This window comes from Arctopsyche grandis, chromosome 9 (assembly GCF_051622035.1).
Source record: "Arctopsyche grandis isolate Sample6627 chromosome 9, ASM5162203v2, whole genome shotgun sequence".
Lineage (NCBI taxonomy): Eukaryota > Metazoa > Arthropoda > Insecta > Trichoptera > Hydropsychidae > Arctopsyche > Arctopsyche grandis.
In genome coordinates, this window is record NC_135363.1 from 22103733 (window position 1) to 22127382 (window position 23650).

Sequence of the window (23650 nt, forward strand, 5' to 3'; positions counted from 1 at the left end):
CAAAAAGTTACTTTATTCTTCAAAAACCGCAAATATTTAATCATCGACTACAAATAAAACAAAGAGATTAACAATAATAAGGATAAACTGTCTATTAAAACATTTTTACCGCTCGGGTGAGCAAGATTATAAAACCGATCAAGCGTGTTTCTGACCGCATTTTTACAATGCGATCACTATTGTACCATACCCACACTTACTGTGATCGATTACATTATTACAATTGGCAAATTGCATGAGGCAATCGGGACAAATTTAAATTCGCCTCGAGCGCTCTAGCCATTTATCCCTTTGAGTGTTAAATTAAATCTTAACGACGCCGATAAACTCACGAGTTACGTAAAATACCTATACATAATCATAAAATGTATAGAAGAGGTTGGGTCTCATTTTCCCGAGCCAATATCGAAAGTTCTCAATATGAAAAGCAAATATTTTCAAAACGAGGTGATTAATATGTCGGAAAATTAATTTCGTACTAAGGAACGTAAATATAGATTATTTTGCGTAACGCTTCGAATACACATACATTTGGCGTTATTCAGACTTGGCCCGTTGGTGTGCAAACTTTTTTCAGGCCGCACCCTCTTCTAGTCTAAATATAAATGTGACAAAATTCCTAGCACAAAAATTGTAATTATATTGGAAAAATGTCACTCCAGAATATTTTTCACACAAGGTGCTATCGAAAACGGTAAATAAGTATTACAATAGAAAAAGAAAATATGAAATATAATTAAAAATAACCGCACATTGTTTTCAAGAGGAAAATAATTACTACAAGAAGCTTCTACAAAAACAATTTTTTATACTTCCTTGGCCCTTTCCCCGCAGATGACTGCTATAGACGTCGTGATTTAAGTGTCGGTAGTTGGGTGGCGGATGGCGTGATTCAATGTATAAATAAAATACTTCAGGCGTGATTCACTATTTAAAAAATATAATTCAATTGACATATTTGGTCACTTGAATAAATATTACAATGTATATTTATTGTAGAAAGCTCGATTTGAAAATTCGCTAAAAGTAGAATATGCAAACATATTCATCGTATATATAATAGTAATTAATTACATGATATAGCACATATATGTATATGTATACATACTCTCTCAAACATATTACGTACTGGTGTTTTTACCCGGCTTTGCTCGGTATTTTTAATATAAACCGCTTAAACATGGCCAATCTACTAGTAAACATTTTATTAAATTTATTTGAATAGTTTTATTTTATTTAAATTTATTTGAATATTCATTTGTTTTTTTATTAAATTGAACGTCACGGATTTACGAACCAAATAAACAAACATACATACATACATATGTACATACAAAGTATCTTTCGAAATTATATATTAGATATGATATGTATTATGTTTGGCATAATATGCGAATAATTCCCTCATTTCACGTAAAAAACAAGAGTAAACTGCCACTTCCGGTCGAGAGATGCTTACCAAATTTTATACATAACATGTTATTAGTAGAGTACGGATAGCCAAGGTGCCGCTAATTGTTCAATTGTTGTAAATGTTTTGTAAAAAAGGTTCGGAAAACCTCTAACAATGCATTTACAACATTTGAACAATAAACGGCACCTTTGTTATCCGGGCTCTAGTTATTACGCTTAAACTTCTAGATATGAAATTTCAGTTCAATAAACCAAAAGGTTTCTGAGAAAAACATGAAAAAACCTCGATTCTCTAGAGTAAAAGTAGTACAGATAAAAATATTTTAAAAATATAAGATTATAAAAATTATTATTTCTATTACATGTAAAAAAATTTCGATCCGATTCAGTTAGCGGTTTGGGAGATAATTGAATTCAAAAACTTAAAAAAGAGTATACCTATAAGGGGAGGTACCATTTCCGGTGAACTTAAAAATTTGAAAAAAAATTACGTCGAGTCGATAAGAATTTCAGTAGCCGATACTTAGTTTCAAAAATCCCCAAAATGCACAGACACACACACATTTTTTCTAGATCATGAAAACGTGATCAGTAATCGATTCTGAGTTCGAATCAGTCAAAATCTCGAGTTCGAATTTTCGCATGATCACAAAACTTCATCTATTATTACTACGTACATAGATAAAGTAATCATTTTGTGAATGTGTCTTCGTCAGTGATCACGGTGCAATCTCCTACATTGTTATGTATTCCCGGTATATAAATGAATATTTTTCAATTTTTATTCCATCCCCGCGACTCGTCCGGCTGTCCACGTATATAGAAATGAGCATGTGTATGTCACTGTGTTCACGGCGCAATATCCTGCATTCTTGTGAACTTCTGATAATATTTTTTGAAATCCCCATACTTTTCCATGCAAAAAATAAGGGGAAGTCACGTCATACCGATTCCCCTTGTATCCTGCTCGCGCACACGTAAGGAAGACTGTGCGGCAAAAACAGGGAGATTTTCAACGCACGCCTCTGCTATACATAGTTCATATCTTCCATTATTATTTTGTAAATATGCACGTGGAAGTTATTGCACCCACTCGTGGACAACCACCCCCCTTGTGGTGTCACCATCTATCTTTACCTCGTAATGACGAGATATTCCACGACCGTATGACAGTGATGGATAGCGGTAACATATTTGATCCAAGTTTGAAGAAATTTCGGTCGACGAAACAAAACAGAGAGTCCTCGATGCATCACCTAGCGTATAAATTTAAGATTTAAAGTTGTCGCTTAGCTATTTAAGCAATCTTAGATTGAAAACATAGCGACATAGCTTTTCATTTTGCTTTTATAGTATCATCATCAACATCATTTACAGCCATCCACGATCCACTGCTGGATGAAGGCCTTTTCATTCGCCTCTGTTTGCCGCAACTCTCACCCATATCACTCCAAACATTCTTCTAATTTCACATACCCATCTTTCTTGCGCTTTTACTTTCACCCTTAAGTATTTAAAAGAGAAATTCTATGGAAACCACATTACAAAGTTGCTATAATTCCCGTCTCCGTAAAGTTTTGCAAACCAGGGTACAGATCTGTTACTGAGAGTTGGCGCGTTCTCGTACTCACACATAAGCGCGACAGAAGGTCTTTTTTATTATTGAATGCAGTGTGACAGCATGTTATACACCTATTTAATGACACTATATGTATAAGCGCATTTGTTCGCGCCAACTCTCGGTAAAAGACCTACATATAAGCATACATACAAAGAGGATGGGACGGTTCATTCATGAACATACTAGTTTGTTCATACACAAACTATTGGTTTCAAATGCTAACAGTCAAAGGCTATTTTCAAATATAATCACCAGGTGTCGCATGAAATTATTAGTTCTCAAAACCATTAATATGTCAAAACGCCAAAATTCAAAGGGGAAATATAATATGTATAATACATCGTTGCTATAATTTCCGTTTCCACTAATATTAAAAATATCGCAACCCAGAGTAAGCACACATACAAATGTACATACATACATAGAGGATGGGACAAATGATTGAGAATACTTAAGTCTTATGCCTGATAGTTTGTGCATGAACAAACTAGTTCGTTTGTCAATTTGTTCTCTAGTGTATACTATAACTGGCAAGATTGGTTCGTGTAAGAACAAACTAGTACATTTGATGAACGAACGAAATGTACAATTGGACTGTAACATATGTGTACATATATACATGTGTATGTATGTATATGCCGAATTTTGGCAACCCAGTTTCATTCACATTCATAAAAATAATCAAAATGAACTTTATCATTAGGGAAAATAAAATAGCGTATATTATAATGTCTGACAACTATTTCAAGCGTTGTACAGTTTTCAAAATTCCATCAAATAAATACATATATAAAGGCATACAACAGAGAATTAGTTTTTGTAGTGCGAATGGATCACAAGTGATTTTTCATTCGATACAGAAAACGTTTGCCGGATAAGTGGCCATATCTTGTGCCGGATTAACGAGGGTAAAAAAAAAAAAAACACCGACAAAATCCGGGTTCGATACTTGACTCGACACTTACTAAGTGTAGATGGATTTGTGAATTGGAAGTGTAGATGAAGTGAATTGAAACGTAGGAAATCATTTCAAATGTAGAAAATTGAAGGCCTTTCCCGATTACAAACGCATAGTTGCAACGAATTAATTTTGAAATGATATCAATAAACCAGAACATTATTGATTTTAATTGTCAATACGAACGATTGCAATCAGTGTAACGCCAGTAGAAAAATGCCGTACGTACATACATACATACATACATATTAATTGTAAAATCAAGCGTAATGATACATTGCAATTCCATCAATAAATCTTAATCGATCAAATGAATAACAATTAAAACGACATTTTCTTTATACCTATAGTTGTAACAAATAAAGTAAAAAATCTCACCGCAAATCACGTGAAATAGGAGTGTAGATTTTCCGCTGAATTAGTCGGCTTATTGCGGTAAACGCTTTTCTCATTATATTTGCAAATAATGAACGACGTTTATATGTGACAGTGTAAATATTTATAATGTCATAAATTAAAGCAGAATCGTGCCAGAATCATGGACAGAAATGCCAGTCGAATGCCTGAATTCCTAATTATTGTGCGTTATCACTATGTATGCGATTAGGTTGAACATTACGCACAATCAGTGAATTTGAAAAATACAAGTAGACCTACATTGAATAATTTTATGTATTTATTACAGTATTTAGTATGTACAGAGAAAATATTTTTAGCATTGGCAAGAATCGATGAAGCATTTAACTGGTATGAATTAATTCAATGACGTAATATGTACATATTAATATACAATACCAATATACCTATGTACTTCTATGTATATGATAAATTTGCATAGGTATGTAAAGTACTGAATTTATTTAAAAAACCGATAACTACACATTCCATACTAATCACAAATACGTGAGTTTTCAGCAATTCGTTCACCAAATACATATATTTATCACTTTAATAGATGACATATGTATGTATGTATGACATTAGGTCGGAGCGGAAAATGTGTATTTTGGATTTCCATCGATGGATCTAGTGGAAAATTTGCGTTGTATCAAGAAGAGGTAAATAAAAAATTTCATCGAACGAATTCATCGAATTAAACAATGTCCTGTGCCTGCAACCGAACGGTTTAACGAAAAAGTGGGTTTTATTCATATATTTGTTTTACTAGAGCAATTTCAATATTCCACCTATTGCAGAATAATTGGGTCGATTTTGATAAGTTTTGACTGATTGACGAAAATTTAAAGTCGCGGATTCACCAGAAATTCCCATACCAAAGCACGCCACGGCAATTGTATGGAGGAAGCGTTCTTTTCAGAAAAAATCGTCATTTTTTTCATGTTCCTGGGAGTATTTTGAAAATAAAAGTCGTTGAGGGCTTCCTCAGGTTTGAAACTTTAATTTGAACAAAAAAATTCCGAAATATTTTATGAATTTTAAGAAATTATAAGAAGGCCAAAATTACCTATTTTGACGTAAAACACGATATTTTGAGTTAAAATATAATACCCGCTTATTGCTCTTTTAAACATAACATATTTTAAAAAACACTTGCCCAATTTGTGAAAAATTTGCATCGATGAATGAAATAACAATGACTTTTAGCAGTGATCGACAACCTTAAGTAGCTCATAACTACATTTTTAGAAATAGTAACTGACTTGTGAAGAATATTAACTATTATTTGATTTGGTTTGCAAGAATTTTTTAATCATGCGATTCTAAAACCGGTAGTTTGAACACAGGTGCACATTCGACTAATGTATATGTACATAGCATGTTTAAAATAGAAAAATACAAAAAAACTCGGCGGCCAAATGTCTAGCGACAAATTTCTGTCATTTACATAAAAGCGTGCCAATTTTTGCATTGTTTCAAAAACACTTTACATACATATGTACATACATACATATAACGATACAATATCCTAGTTCTCACGTGGGTAACATTAAAAGCGTCTTTGAAACTTATTCAAATTGATATTATCTAATGGAAGATCGAATAAGGTAACATTGACAACGACAACCTTGAGTCTAGTTTGTACGTTACCTAGAAGTAACCATGTTTGGAAACAAATCCGGTTATGAACTAACAACAACAACAACAATAACAACTCATCAAAATATTCAGCAAGTTCAGGGTAAGGAAGTAGTAATATTTTGTCTTGCGGATACTATTGATCAAACAAAGATGCTCATTTATTCGACTAAGGATTCGTATAAAATATGTACACATTCACATAAAATAGAATATTCCAATCGATAGAATCCTTCTACGTACATATGTATATTAAAATAGATTCAGTGCAAAATGAAAATATACTACATGTGTTTGAAATGCAATGTCGTAAAATTTCAAGCAACGAGAGAGCGTTCATTTCTTTTTTATGTCGTAAAAATATCAGTAATGAAAATGTGTTCCGTGAAAAATTTGAATACATTATTGGAGCGGTTCACCATTTGGAAGAACGAGTTTTCAATAACTGTCCCATTTGTACTTTTACAAGGTATAAGTTGATTGAATGATTCATTCCAGCCGGGGAAATCCAGTTTTATTGCATAGGTCAGTTAGGTAAGTTTTTTTTTCGTGTATAGAATATATGTATGTATGTATAAAATATAAATGAAATTTGATTTTATTATTAGAATTCCCAGGATTCGGTTTCAAGAACGCGTAAATAAATTACGCATCGATCGCTCTTCGAAAAGTAAAAGAATCGGCTTCTGGAAGAATTCGCAACCGGTTTTGCGAAAGTCGAAAATATTTCCACGAATGTGTGAATCAACATCGTCAATTTGTCCATTTTAAAAATGTTTATCATCGACGTGTATGTACGTACGTACATACAAACATACATAAGGCAAGTGACGCATGTGAAATAAAATCATCGTTGAACTCTCCCCCGTGATTCACCGGGAACTTGCGAACTTTTTTTAATTTGACCGCAATTTTATTCTACAGACAAAATTTATTATAAAAATGCTCATACGCTCCCAAGTTCAAATAATTTAAGCTGAAATTAAAATTCCACACCAGACAGACGCAAAATGGAGCACGGACACGCAAATTTGAACGTTTAATACATGCACAAATAAATCTGTAGGTTGCTTCTAAAAAGGTCAATGTCAGTACGGATTATAATTCAGACAGCTAGCTATATAAAATTTAACGAATGGAAGTAAATTGTTTAATTCCTTGGAAACGGGGGTGAAACGAACAAGACGAAGAGGTACATTGTACAATATTATATCTATGTAGATGGTTCAAGGTCCGTTTATATTAACCAGCACTGTGCGTCAACAGATCGACACAACACAGCAAATACTAGTTCAAAGGCCAAAATGGCTTCACAGGATTTATTCAACGATTCCGGAGGTACCTCTTTCTACCGTGGATCTACCTTGTGTACCTCCTTATAAAGGACAAGTTGCACAGCATAGCTTCCCCGATCCATTAATGTGTCTATTATCTAGGCACGGTCTACCATGGCGGGTCGCACACACTCGACCGGGTCTATGAGAACTCCAGCGTATCCTTTGTTCGGGAACTTATTGAGCCAGTTAGTCTAATCCAGGGGTCTCTATTGTTCACCCACGAATGCACTTATCTCATATTCCCAAGTTACAATACTATATAGCAGAGCATCGTAACCTGTGCACTGCGGCAATATGTGTTCTCCGAACAGCACTTAATGCGTGCGAGTGAGATCGCGTGTGTTAGTGTTAGTGTTTTGTCCCTATGCATATACGGAATAACTAGCGACTGCCGATGAAGTAAATATGTATATACATAGCTGACAAACTCTACGAGTCGTAAACAATGTGTGCCGCGAATATCCAAAGGTTACGATGCTCTGCTATATAGCACCGCCCGTTTACGTCACGTTCATGCTTGTTTTGGACGAATACAAGGAAAAATCGACTTACATATACATTACAGGGAGCGACGATACGGCTTCCTCGTCTAGTCAACATTGTCACAATATGAAAATTCCGAAAATATTTACAGGCACATGTCAGCACTTACATAAGCACGTGTGCACTCGCCACTATGACGTCACGTCGTGCGTGAATATTTCTACAATGGTTAAAGAAAACCGGTTCTGCTTGATACGTTTCGGTGATATAGATAGATCGTCTCGATTGCTGCTGTTTAGATACGCCACATATACATTACGGAATATATGAATGTGTCCATATAGAATGTATTAATGAATATTTTTTGTACTGATATTTATGTGCTCGAGCTGTACTGGTATAAACGAACCTTGCGGAACATATGAATGTATCCATATATGTAGAATGAACCGAAGAATACTTTTGTACTAAGTATAATAAATAAATACAAATAATACGTGCAGTTGTTGGTCTATACTGTGCCAATATGAATAAACCTTTAATCGTGTTCGTTTTCAGCGACATTTTTGGTCGTTTTCAGCAAGCAAAATATAATAATTCCATCTAATTAAGTCAAGTCTAGATACGAAAATAATGACTATAATAGGTGAAATTAATTTTAATATAACATTCAATAATAATCTTGTTTATTATTTGAGAATATGAAAGAGTAGACATGTGTAATTCAATTTGGTCAAAATTTGACAGTTCTCGTATCAAAATCAGCTCACCAAATTAATCCGATGGGTTTACGACGTTATCTTTAAAATTAATATGAATCCCGTCTAGTCATAAAATGTCAACGTTGTGAGATTATTTGAAGATTAACAAATATAAGAATGGAGGGGAATGTCGGATGTGGTCATTTTTAATCGGTAGCAAAAATATTATATGTATGTATGCATAAAGTGCAACGGAATTTAAATGTTCTCATATTAATACATGTGGGATATAAAATTTCAATTCAATACATTCACAATATTGAAATATCATTTTCAAAACGAACGAACGTCCGCTGTGATTCGAGAAATCTCAATGGGACGAAAATGTGGGATTTTTATGCAAAAAAAACCCCCACGCATCTGCAAAATATGTACGCGGGAGATTTTAAGCCGTCCATTTTATTTTTTAAAGGAAAATATTACACAACGATTCGATCGAATGTGATTTAATTAAATGAAAAATACAATTAAGCAGTGTTTAAAATTTAAATTGGTTCGGAATTGAATCGCATAAGTCGTCATCAAACGACAATAACCCGGTTAGTATCGGACTATCAATTGAAGCGTAACGACCATGATCTGAATTCCCCGAAATTACGCGAAACAATAAAATAAAATCCTGTTTGCGATGAAAGTGCGACTCGTGAGGACCATGAGAGTTTTCCCCAAACGACCTTAGATTGGTGTGTTGGAAAAGTTGGCGAATTTACCCTTCGAAAGGGGTTAGCATTTGGAAATCCTCCGTAAGAAAACTGCTTTCACAACGGCGGAAAAAAGATTAAGCGGCTTAAAAGTTCTAAGAGAATCAATAACTTTTCCGCTCTCGACGGAAAATCGAGAAAAGTGAGATTAAAAGTAAAATTGAACAATGATCTATCTTTTCGTTTTCTCATTATACATATTTATATACATATACATATACATATAAAATAAAAGAGATATTACTAATGTTCAATAGTTATTGCATGCCTGATAGTATTTCATTAGATGATAAACCAGTAGAAGTAGTAAATAATTATTTATATTTAGGTCAAATAGTTGACATGTCCGGTAGTAAAGAAGAGGAAATAAAGAGACGTATGAAATTAGGATGGAGTTTTAAAATGAAAAATGCCACTTTGCCTGAAGAAAAAGATCTTCGATCAATGTGTTTTGCCAGTGATGACGTATGGATGTGAAACTTGGACATTGAACGCCAAGTTGCACTCAAATAAGTATAGAACATTATATGCTTGGCATACCGAGGAAAGACAAGAACCGGAATATGTCGGTGAGAAGTATGACAAGGGTTGTGGATATATAGTGGTTTTACCCGGGTTCGCTCAATATTTGTAATATAAGCCGCTTAAACATGACTAATCTAATAGTAAACGTTTTATTAAATTTATTTGAATAGTTTTATTTTATATAAATTTATTTGAATACTCATTTGTTTGTTTATACTAAATTGACTGTCACGAACAAACAAACATACATATATACTGTCTCTTTCGAAATTATATGTATACCAGAATCCGGCGCCTGCGCCCCCGGGGACTTCGAATCCTTTGAATCGAAAAAAATTTAATCGGCGCATATGAATCGAAAAATAAATAAATCGAACGTGTCGTCTACGAACCAACGAACGTAGGTTACATACATACATACATATATACAAAGTCTCTTTCGAAATTATATATTAAAATAGTAAAGAGATTGAAATGGCAATGGGCGGGCCACGTGGCTAAAAGAATGGACGAAAGGTAGTCGTTATACATATACATACAAATATTTTGTTTATATCCTAAAATTCAAAAGACAAATATCAAACCGGGCTTAGTGAATTTTAGCACTGAAAACCAGCAGAATAGACTAGTGGTTGGCATATAATGCTTCGAACAGAGTGGTCATGGGCTCAAATCCCACTGGTTTCTGCTGGTCAGACCTCGGATTTGTCACTTCGAGCTCACCAATTTATCTGATTTTCATTGAAACGGTTCCAACAAACTGGCAACCTTGCCCATTTTCTCGCAAATCTCGAGTTTTCAGCAATTTCGCTTAATTGTATATAATGCTCCAAATTTACAAATTTGACCATTTTATACATTTCTGTGGGTGTTAATTGATATGTATTTACTTTGTATAATTCTTGTATCAAATTTACAATGTTTCTGACTAGGAAGGCGCATTGGGGTTACCTGTTAGGCTTTCTTGGTATAGATTAAAAATAAATAAATAAATAGACTAAACATGAAGAAGCCCAAAAAATGTAATTTCAAAGTTGTAAGTTCATTTATTCCATTAAAAAATACGGGGGCCTTTTGGTAACCTTTGCAAGCAGGCGTCATTTGATTTTGTCTCCCCTCCCCCCCACCAAATAAATAATCAAAGATATTTCTAAATAAATAAAAAAAATTTGAGTTTAGAGAGTTTATAGGTATAACAATTTATACGTATTATAACTTTCGGGTCTTTTGGGGGGCCCCCACGAATGGTGGCCCTGGGCGGGCGCCTAGTACACTTATGGGATGATCCGCCACTGTTTATGTACATACATACATACATAGTTGTAGCAAAGAAAATAATGCGATGGATCAACTCAGGGATTATCGTAATTTTGTCTTATCGTAATGTAAAACCAAAAAAAAATATGTCAAATATTTAAAAAAAAAAGTAATAGCGCATACGTATTTTTGCACATATGTAATTTATGTTTTTTAAATGGTTTTTATAAACACATTTGCTACTACTGTTATGACGAGGTCACGTATACTAACCACAACGAGAAAACCATCATTGCGATCATTATAATTACATATTATGTCCCGAGTAAGTACGCGGTGAAAAGTTTAACGCGAAACAAGCAGTAGTTGAATACTAATTAGATAATAGCCGGGGGTAAAAGATTTATTTTTGCGACGCCACTGATTTCCAGCGGTGGCTGCGCAATCCGATACATTTATTTACTAGCTCGTTCGCTTATGAAATTGTGTTTGCAATGCCATTTTTTAGAATTGCAGTGCATGCATCGGCCTGCATATTGATCACGCCTAGCAACACTCGCACGCTAATTAAAAATGATGGTATCGATAGAGGAAAAGTACATACGTGCTCATACATTTGTTGTTTTAAACGATTGTCTGTGTTGTCTGTTTGCATATGCAGCACGTGTATTGATGTAATTAAAGCAAATTAAAAGCACATAACCGAGTAAGCAATACTTGTTACAATCCAACGTGCATTTCGGATACAATATTTATATTATTGGAATATTTATATTTAGTCAGTATAATTTAATGTTTATGCTGACTAGATATAAATAATAAATAAATAACACGCTCAATTGGATTTCAGTATTATAATAAATTTGATTGAGAAACACGGTTTTCCTTAGAAAATATTAATCGAATTTCAATAGCATACAATATTAATATCGCGTTTTAGAAAAAAGTTAATTTTGGAGCCTTACTTTTATTTGAGTAAAATTGAAATAATAAACAATTTAAATGGAACTTTTTCCTTTAGTTTTTTTTTTATTTAAAATTTATATTTCCTCTGATGCCATTACGGGTTGATTTAAGTGACACATATACTATTGAATTTATACATACATACATACATACATTTATAGATTATAAATTTGAAATCATATTCAAATAGTGGTGACAAGATGAGTAGGATGGTTTTGCCAATTTGATGAGGAACCAATTCAACAATAAAATCAGTTAAATTGGCAAACTCTGATAGGAAACAATCGACTTGGAGTCACAAATATCCAAGTCTAACCAGTAGTACTACAAAAATACTTCCGAATAAATTATTTTCAATCGAGGTCGACCCAAGGCTTGAACCCGGGAAACTATCGGCTGTTAGCATTAACGCAACCACCGAACTACACTGCGTGCTAATTAATGTTTGAAAAAAAAGGATGGGTGTTGTGCTGAGATTTTAAAATTGCACGTGTACATACATGCATACATACATATGTGCCGTACTTCAACAAATACACAAAGTACTTGCAATTAAACTTTTAATGAGAAAAATTATGATGGAATTTTTAAACTTATTTGTTGAAGGGCTATTTAAGATACTGAAATGAAAAACCGGGTAAACAAGGAAAAATATGTATATTTTTTTTAAATAAAAATCCAATGAAAATTAGGAATGAAGTCTTGTTATACAAGAGTTGATCAATTCGATTATAAGTAGGGTGACCATATTTACCAGGACTCAAAACGGGATGCCACACAGAAAATTGTATGTGTAAAATATGCAAAAAATGTGTTGCAAGTCCACAAATTTAATAATTTTTCCCTCAAGTAACCATTAATATTGTCAAAGAATTATAATTTTTTTTCAGAATGTACAATTCTTTTGCACAAATAAATAGAAGTAAGATAAAAAAATTTTTTTTTTTTTAAATCTGAAACGTGCAAAATTAACAATTAAAATAACTACAAATTTACCAAAGAGACGGTTTCTCGGCAAAAATTATGTGCAACTAAAAAAAAGTATTTCTTTAGTTTTCATATCTTCTTTTAAAAGTAATATACATAATATAATTTTTAACAAAACGTACATTTCTTTAAAAGAAGAAAATGAAACAAGAAAAAAAAATGTATTTTACAGTTATTTAAAAATAATTATGACAATTTTACGAAAACGACGGGACGAACGTAAAAATTGGGACTGTTCCGTTCAAAACAGGACGAATGGTCATCCTAATTATAAGGCATCGGCGAAATATCCGGATATAATAAATTCCAAATGAATAATATCATTTCGAACCTTATGCATATAAAAATTAATAATGATTTCAATGATAGTTGTCACCCGTTACACCTGCAGTCCTTATAAAAGCAACACGAATGATTAATACAAGTATAATATTATTAGGTAACTGTAACTAGTATTGTGTTCGATGAAATATCATCGCATGGGTTATGGCATATTAAGCTACTAATTTAAAAAAAATGCAAGCAGTCGTATTTTTTTCAAATACTTTTTAAATATATTTAATTCAATATTTATATTTAATTGTTTAATATGAAAAAAACTACCTACCTACCTACCTACATATAAACAGTATAAAACACCAATAGAAAAATTAATTAAATAAGTTTTCAATAGATGGCGCTAAATGAATAATTTGCCTAGAGGAAACATTGGTAGCAAAGAAAATATCCACGAGTTTTTTGTTGATCTGTTATTATGTTCGTATTATATTCGTACGTTTTGTTGGTAGTATTTTAAAACTGTGACGTACATATGTATGCAGAATCGAAACGACTATTATAGTACGGCGAGCGTCATCTTATACACACATAGACACACATACTAGCGATATTATATTATAACTAGCTGAACCCGATATGCTTCGCAATGCCACAATAACGCATGCAATTCCCATTTCCGTTATGTTCCCGTTCCCGTTCCCGTTCTCGTTTCCGTTCCGGTTCCCGTTCCCATTCCCATTCCCATTCCCATTTGTCGGAAAAACGCAGGCAGCGAACACATTTGAAAGTATTCAATAGTTAGTTTATTTTACTCTAACAACGCAGGTAGCGACGCGAAAACATTTGAAATTATTGCGTTGCAATGCCACTCATTCCCGTTTTTCCCGCTTCCGTTCTCGTTTTTGGGCAATTTTTTTTACAGAAACAATTGCGGACATACACACAATAACTCCTGTAAGTTTCATCGCAATCAGTTGAATGGTATAGGAACGCATACGTGACAGACAAACAAACAGACAAACATTGATTTTTTTATATTTAAAGAAGGATAATATTGTGGGTAGGGTTTGTCATTGAATTAGATTGAAAAAATTCAGAAAAAAAAATTGTATGCTCACTGAGAGACTTTGAAATGTTTTTCGAGCAATTTCTGTTTCCGGACGGTTGTGCGTTAATACAGAAAAATTGATGCAAATTTATAACAAGTCTCGCGTCTGGGACAGCGAGATTGTAAGGTGACACGTGGCGCGTTATCGCCGTATTTATAGTTGCAAATTCTCTGGAAACAAATATACTCACAAACACAAAAGGGCCAAATTGCGATGAGCAACATCAAAGAGAAAGAAGAGTGGGAGGACCGACTGCCTGGCTGCAATGGCGGGCATGGCAACGAGATTACAGCAACACGCTCCAGAGACCGACACATATGAATTTGCTCCAATTAATCTCTATTGACCCCAAAATTGACGTTTGTTTGCGCGGCAAAGTTGTTTGGGACAAGTGGCCATCCGTTTACGCAACTCAATTCCACAATGCGAGTCAACGAAGCACTACAGTAGGACGAAATTGAAATATGGACAACGCCGAATTATGTACATATAAGCAAAGACTACACGATGATTTCTCGTGTCAAGGAGCAGGGGAGCACTTTTAATCGCTGTTGACACAATGTGCCATTATCACCGAATCAAACGAATGACGTACAGTCTGGAATATACATAGATATGCCAGACGCGATTATTGATTTTTACTAAGTGCTCTCCCAAACAATGAGCTGATTAGTGTAAGTTGAAAAGTGGCCGCTTCGCAGCCGAACGAACTCTGTCTGCTAGACATTGTTGGAACGTTTCAGTTCCAAAAGCGAAGCTTTTCAGACGTTCGAAATTTCCAAGAAAGTCTCACAGGTTAATTGGCGTCGAATACGTAGAAAAAATAGCGGAATTACAATGCTACAAAGAAGAGGGCAGACAGGAACATGCCAAAAATAAGTGGAGCAATTCGACGGGCAACGGGAAGTTGCCAAAACGGTTGACTACACTATCCCACGCAACAAGTAGCACACGTGGTCACCAGAAGCTAATAGCTTCGAGTCTGCTACGATTATTTTGCGAATAAAACGTGAATAAACGTCATAGTTAGATGACGTCATCGAGTTGGGACTCTGCAGTGAGGAAACTTATCACATCGTCCCACAAGCTTTTGTTATCTGAAGCTTATTACTCACGGTCAGGTCAACACTGATCAGTGCACTGACAGACAATTACTAATCATTCATTCGACTTTATGTTTGTTTTCGATTGGCAAGACTGCGACATGGAACGTTGACAGAGAGGTTAGAAAATAAAATTGTGGCGTTGCGTTGGGGAAGGCTTTAATCTCCAGCGGTTGATTAACAATAGATCTTCTAATTGATTCAAAAGAAAAATGATGGCGTCACAGAAATAGAAAAGACTAAGCGAAGTATATAAGAAACTTCGTCTGCATAATGACCGAAGAAAATTTAAGTTGTATTGTTTTTGACATGACATTTCAAATGCACATAGATATATTTGGACTTCCAAAAAAAATTTTGCGTGCGGCGCATTTTTTTGGGGCATTATAATATCTATGTACATATATAAAAACGGTTGCGATGTGTGTATGTATGTGGGTATGTGCCGTTCCGTGGACACACATCCAATCAGAGTCAAGTGGTCGAGGATACGCGGGGAAGCACGGTAGCGGGGAAGGGAGGGGGTGGGGTGGAGGGTCATGTGACGTCAGGCCGAGCGATGACAGGCATGTGCAACGTCAGGCCGAGTGATGGGTGACACACACACACACACACACACACACATTCATTCATCATTTCAAACGAGTTGGATTGGTGAGCCTGTAATGCGCGCACTTTTTATTACGATTAATATTACATGCGCGCGCATGCTTATAAATTACCTTGCATTATATTTATATATATGTATGTAACATATAACTTTATTTTAATTCGTGTATCAATTCCTTTCCGAAGCCATCCGTTGAAATAATCGGGCACAACACTAGTATTGTATAAAGGTTATATATATTTATCTGATTTATTTATCTTTCTTATTTTTTTATATACATAGCAACGTTGTAATGTGGTTTCAATAGGATTTACCTTAGAAATACTTGGCTTTTTGACAGCCAAGAGTTTCATGCGACACCTGGTCAGTTTATTTGAAAATAGCTTTTGACTGTTATCACTTGAAGCCAATCGTTCGTGTGTGAGCAGACTAGTATTTTCATGAAGGAATCGTGGTGAAAACTTGGACTGTAACAACGATTGAGTAGAGCATGTGCACTCATGCAATTTGAAATTGTGCTTTTCAGACTCATTAAGGTGTTATGTTCCAGCGTTTAAGTGAAACCTGAGAGGCGGCTAAATATCAGAGTACCCAAATCCTTAATCTGTATCAATTATGTAATATATCTCCACTTTCGAGTTTATACTCCAAGCATCCATCTATAAATCCAATTTTAAGCTGTGTGTGACACATTTTACGTTTTCGCTTTCAACTCGCTAATGGAGAAAAATTGCGAGATGAAGCGAATCCAGTGCGAGAGATTTACACGAGGGAAAATTGAATTAACAAGCGCTAGACGAGAAAAAAGACGGACGTAATAAGGGGATTAATCGAGCGTAAACAACGTACTCAAAACGTGTTCTCGGAATGGATTGTTATTAATTTTATTACATTCTAGTACGTGGCATAACCGCAACAAAAAGGCAGAATTTGAAATAGTATGACTCATGCGGAGAAAAACTTCGCTTCTCAGAATGTGTTTGGGTTTTTCGCTGGTCTCCACGGTTTGAGAGCGTGTGATTCGCGTATTCCCGATGGGTGGATGACCGAACCCGAAATAAACCGAGAACATACACACTCGCATCTAGGGCACAGATGTCAAAACTGTGCCGCATGGTCACAGTTTTCATTGCCAAAGTTTGCACCATAGTTTGGGTTTTCGATCAAACGTCACTCAAAAAAAATATTTTTTGGTAAATATCTTTCAAATCTCCAGATTTATCGAAATTTTTAGATGCACTGACAGTGATGAATTTCTTTGGTTGTACTGTATATAATCGTCTACGGTTAGTTCATACAAAAACCGGGTCAATTGTGGTGCTGCAGTACCACAGTCTCTATGGACAAGCCGTGTCTGGGAATATATGTGCATATATGTATACTACATGCTATGAAAAAAATCCTCATTTCTATTACAAAATAAAGAACTGACTTTTTCCAACATCAATAATATAACTAATATCCATACACGCTAACAGTTATAAACATTTCAAAACAAAAGGAGAATCTACCAGTCATTTATTTTCAGACGAACTACTGAACGTACAGATGTCAGCAAATTGCTGTAACAAACGCAACTTTATTTTAATAAAGCAGGAAGCAAAATATTTTGAATATAAAGCTTCAGAAGTTAAAACCTCTTCTGGTAAAACTTCTCAGAATCACTGGCTCTGATCTAAAAATAAATATAATTATTACTGCGTAGTTGCCTCTATCGTAGTAGGAGTTGAACTTCCAGATACATATTTCAATCCCGGAATTGAAAACAAGTTTGAAGAAAAATCGAATCCAAATAATCTGAAAAGCCGTAAAAATAACAGTGAAAATCCAAAGGCCGAAATTTTTCACGAACACATTATTCACAATCTTCATAAATTGTAAAATATTCTATTTTTAATTCAATTTTATTGTAATTTATTTCCTATTTTGTTTGTGTTCTCTCCGGGTCCTTCACGATCATGCAATGGAGTTCATACACGAACTATTGGATTCAAACAGTCAAAAGCTATCTTCAAATAGACTTACCAGGTGTCGAATGAAATTGTTGGCTGTCAAAATTTTTGAGATGTCAAAACGCCAAGAATTCAAAAGTAAAATCAAATCACAAACCACATTGCAGTCATTCCCGTTTTCGTTAATATTAAAAATATTGCAACCATACCGTACCATACATAGAGGATGGGGCAAACGATTGAGAATACTTCCTAATGCCTAATATTTTGTGTATGAAAAAACTAGTTCGTTCGTCGGTTTGTTCTTTCGTGTACACTATAACTGGCCAGATTGGTTAGGGTAGGAAAAAACTAGTATGTTCATGAACGAACGAAATGTACACTTGGACTGAAACATACACAATAAAGTACGATAAAACTTTAAATATGAACAAAAAAAATTATATGCAAAATAGATAATGATCACTGGATCAGCAGTAACTATCATAAAAGTATTGTGAATATAGTTTATAAAGAATAAAAAGTATTTAAAATCAAAAATCAATCTATTGATACATCTTATATGTAGTAAATAAATGACTGATAATTATTTGATTTTATAAAAAATATTGAAATCAATATATTCTATCCCGTCGTTATTGTACTTATAGAAACTTATCTAATCAAAATTTTTACTCAATATTAAATATTTCCCATTAGTGATTTATTGGCTGTTCTTTGATTCATTTCTGACCCTTCAAAAAGGCAACAGGTAAATATGTAGATATATTGGATGTATGGAAGTACTAGTAACTTTCCTCAGACACTTCAAGATGTCCGACGATAGCATTCGAGAGGAAAAGTTTCAGATTAAGTATGCCACTCAATGAAAAATAAAATAGGAATTTGTTTCCGAGATAATAATTTTCTTCTTTTCGAAGAAATTTACTTCATAGAAGCTACAGGTCATGTTGGAACATCAGCTGATGAACGTCAGACCAAAGTAAGGTCACATTCTCAGTAGCAGCATTGGCTCGGAACCAAATTTTCAATTCAGTCTCATTTCCGCGACGATACCGGCTCCACTCACAAATTTTAAGCAAATTGAAATGAAACCGATGAAAAACCACGTGGATCTGTTGATCCAGTCAGTCTAAAGCAAACAGCGACGACCTTCTGACCTTCGATATTTCATAAAGCTTCTTTAAATACTTTTAAACCTTCAGAGTGCACTTGAGGGTGTGTTAACATGAGTGCTTCTGCACTCATATTAACCCACGTTTGCGTTTAACTAAATTATACTCAAGAGACGAACCATACAGCATTAAGAAAATGAGATAGTTGGGCAACGACACATAATGCAAAGTGAGTATATGTACATATGTCCATACATCATTTAATGTGATTAGGGACCGTTTTGTATTTTAGTTTAAATAAGTGAGTGGGTCAGCGGATAGCACCACACACAATTACACATTGGAGCGATTAAAAATCATGCAAATTGATGGGAAGAAATCAAGAGTCAAATGTCAAAAAAAACTGGAGCAACGATACGGATCAGCCAAGCCAAACGTAATTTAAAAAAAAAATACACAGATATATTATACACAATACACAGAATATTTACTAAAAAAAAAAGAAAGTTTATCTTGAATTCGGAAGACCGTTTATAACAACTGACCCGCATTTATGTCAATGGACGATTACGAATTTCAAAGACAAACAATGACTTTTCGAGAGAGCGACCGGCTTGGAATTTAATCCGCACAATGTCGAAACAATGTATGTGTACAGATGAGGTACGGCAGTCTCGATTATCCCTGCTAAACGGGGGATGAATTTTGAGTTTAATTCTAATCTGGAAACCAGTCCAGATGATCGTCGACCGTAAATGGGTCTTTGTTACAATATTAATGTGCAATCGCTGACGTATTATGTTTTTTGACTAGAGAGTTTATATTTTTTAACGCATTAATTATCGCTTTTGTAGGATTGCATACAATTAATACTACATACGTACATATAACCGAATAGAGTTGGTAGACTTTGAGATGTTGATTAATAGGCAAAGTACGTTTTTCTTCACAAACAAAGTAATGTCTTTAACACCTGACTGTCATTTAGAGTTGAAATTTATTAAAATACTTCAAGTTCTTTTGTTACAAACAACAAGGAAAAATATTGGGAAAAATAGTGAACCATATTGCCCAGTGAGACAGAGACCACTAAACAAGAAATTTATCGCAGGCAATTCGTCAACTAATTGCCTAGCAGATTGCTCGATTGCTAAGCAATTGGCTGGGCGATAAGTTTCCCGTAGATTCATCTTAAAGACGAGCAACTATTCTCTCAAATGACAAGGTTCTCAATACACCAGAATCGGTCAAATTATCCGAGCAAAAAATTGACACTTGTATGTACGTTCAGTAACATCAAATCGTGGAAACAGCATTGCATTTGACAAAAGAATCTTTGTTCGACAATTTTTTTTCAAAAATTACACCACATAATCATTAAATCGCTTGTAGCATTGACTGCTATGACAATTATCGTAGCAAGGAATATACCGAGTGACTTATCGCTTGATAATTTGCTTGGTGAATAGTCTTCTTCGTGTATGATGAAAAATATAAAATGGAAATATAATATTATACGATGCAACTGTCAACGTTGTAAAAACCACAATAATCACACACAAACTATAGAAAAATCATAAAACGAATTATCTTGGAGCAAAATGCAATAAGAATTGTGCAAAAGAAACAGAATATCCTTTATGGTAGGAAGCATTTGAAAATTTATTGATACATATCAGTGGCGTAACTGGAAAAATTTGGCCCGCATGCAAATGTTACCAAAGGGCCCCACAATTATTTTTCAATTAAATAAATACACCTGCAAATTTTAAATGTCCTTCTTAGGGCGAAATCACACAGTGTGGGATGTGAGACGTGGTTTTTTTTAAATAGTTTTAAATATATAGAAAAAATGTGGTGTACATGGTACCATACATGGTATCATCTTTTCAAAACAAAACATTCGAGCTGTTTCGTTGACATTCTATAGTAGTATATATACATATATAATTACACTATAAACTATTAAAAAAATTATAAACTATTTTTAAATAGGGTCTGAAAAGGCTTATCTCCAAACTGTTAATTGTAATGTTAAAAAAATATTATACATAAAGTATACGAATTTCTAAACGACCAGTTAATATTGTGAAATATTTTTTTTTTATATATATTTTCAATGTATGCACTAAAGTTAATATTTAGACTTTAGTTATACTATCTGTCAAGATGAAAAGTTTTGGCATATGTTGGATAATGTACATATGTACATATATCCAACTTGAAATCAGAATAATTACTGTTAATATGAACTAAGACAGACTGAGTTGTCAAAAAAACTAAGGCTGAAATTGAGTACATATGTCAAAATGATAAGAATACAAACATCGTAATGAAATTACATTAGGCATATTACAAGTAGATATAGAAATATACAAAAATCGAAATAAATCAAATCTAGCGAGGTAATTTAGTATTTTGGTTATTTAATTAAAATTATAAATATCATTTATCGAAGGCTTTAAAATCTAATATACATATAATTTCGTAAGAGACTTTGCATGTTTGTTTGTTTATTTGTTTGGTTCGTAAAATCCGCGACGTTCAATTTAATAAAAAAACAAATGAATATTCAAATAAATTTAATAACATGTTTACTATTAGATTGGCCATGTCTAAGCGGTTTATATTATATTACAAATATCGAGCGAAGCCGGGTAAAAACACTACTGTTTAATATACATAATATGTATGTATATTTTGAAGAATTTTCATTTGATTGAATAATAATGTGCCGCAGACGATTTTATACAAATAAAACTGAGACTGAATCAAATCCAAGATGAAATTAAATGCGAAACGGGAATAGTTCTGATTATTATTATATGTACATATACTCCAACATTAATAAGTATGAAAAAGAAAAAAACACACAAAAATGAAACAATCGCTTAACGATTATACAACAAATTGACATCAACAATACCAATTTTTTTGCAACGTTTTCGCAAACGTGCGCCAACCCACATAAATATACGATTTTGTTATTCCTTTTTATGCAAAGCGTGAATAACAATTTGTATGTGTGTGTGTGTGTGTGTGTGTGCATGTATAATATATGTTGGTTTAATCGAAAATGCATTGTGCTCGCGATGAACAATAAACACAAAAGCGATATGTATGTATGTATGTATGTAGAATACTTATGTGTGTTCAGATTCGCGCAAACGTGAGCCAAGCCGAGCGAGCTTCGATCTTATTTTGCACGACCGTGCAAATCGAGGAATCACACTCACCCGACTGATAAGGCGAGTGCGGCCAATCTGGGCGCCAGAAGCTATGCTGGGCAGCGAAGTCTTCGACATTTCGACCGGAAGCCACTGACCGGACAAGGAGCGGACACTGAACAGACACTGAACGGTCACGGAACTTGGCGGGAAAATTTAAGCGCGCATGTCGGCGGGGCGCTAAGATGGCGAAGCTGAACTGGCGAACGTGCGGTGCAGACGGTCGACGATCATCACTGTTTGAGAAACGCTGCCAGCGAACAGTACAGAAAAGAGCGAGAACGGATGGTCAGCAAAGCGACCTGCAGCACCGAAGTATTGGCGCACACTGTTCTCCGGCAGTGACTAATGTCCAGGGGTTCTGACTTCGCGATTCGAACGCCATTGTGACAATGATAAACTTGTTTTTAAATTATTTACATGTCTGTCGGAATGTTTTGTGACAACGGAATTGACAGGTGTACTTCTGGATACCTCGAATCAGTCGTGGAGTCGTACTTTCAGCGGTGTTGAAGGCAGGGCTGTACATTCTACATATGTACATATATAGTTGTTGAAAAACACGACTCCAACTCTGACTCGAACAAACATTTTAAAAATGTTAAATTTACCTTCGATAAACTCTCTTGATTACTACTAATACAGAGAGCCTACATATCTAGTTAATTAATCGGTCTCCGTGACGGGCCGGAATGTGAAATTACCGAAAACGCAAATATCGGAAGGCAAATATCGAAAATTGAAAGATCTTGAGTCGAAAGATCAAAAAAAAAAAAAAGGGTGCATGGTAAACGGTACATACTCAATTAATTTGCGCGAGCAGGATACAATAGAAACAGGAGGAACAGGCTTTTCCTCCCGTATTAATGTGCGCGCGCAGAATACAGGAGGAAAAGCCTGTTCCTCTTGTTCCTGTTGTATCCCGCTCGCGCAAATTAAGTGAGTATGTACCGTTTACCATGCACCCTTTTTTTTTTGATCTTTCGACTTAAATCTTTCGATTTTCGATTTCCGGCCCGTGAGGTAAACCCTTAATAATATATATAAAAATGAATGTCTGTGTGTGTGTGTCTCGAATAGGCTCCTAAACCACTGAACCGATTACGATGGAACTTTCAGGATTTGTTGTATGCATGTCCGGAAAGATTACTGTGAAAAAAAAACTGGAAGATAATCCGGAAAGATTACTGGGAACGGAAACGGGAAAAC

The 23650-nt window shown here is 34.5% G+C and overlaps 1 protein-coding gene across 1 annotated transcript in view; it reads right to left on the minus strand.

Annotated features, from left to right (window-relative positions):
- The window catches only part of LOC143916379 (monocarboxylate transporter 9), a 59499-nt gene extending 36663 nt beyond the window's left edge, over positions 1-22836 (minus strand). Inside the window, exon 1 of the mRNA XM_077437455.1 lies at positions 22451-22836. Coding sequence (XP_077293581.1) covers positions 22451-22519 — 69 coding nt within the window. The 5' untranslated portion in view covers positions 22520-22836. The remainder of the gene's footprint in view (positions 1-22450) is intronic.
- Between the last annotated feature and the right edge of the window lie 814 nt (positions 22837-23650).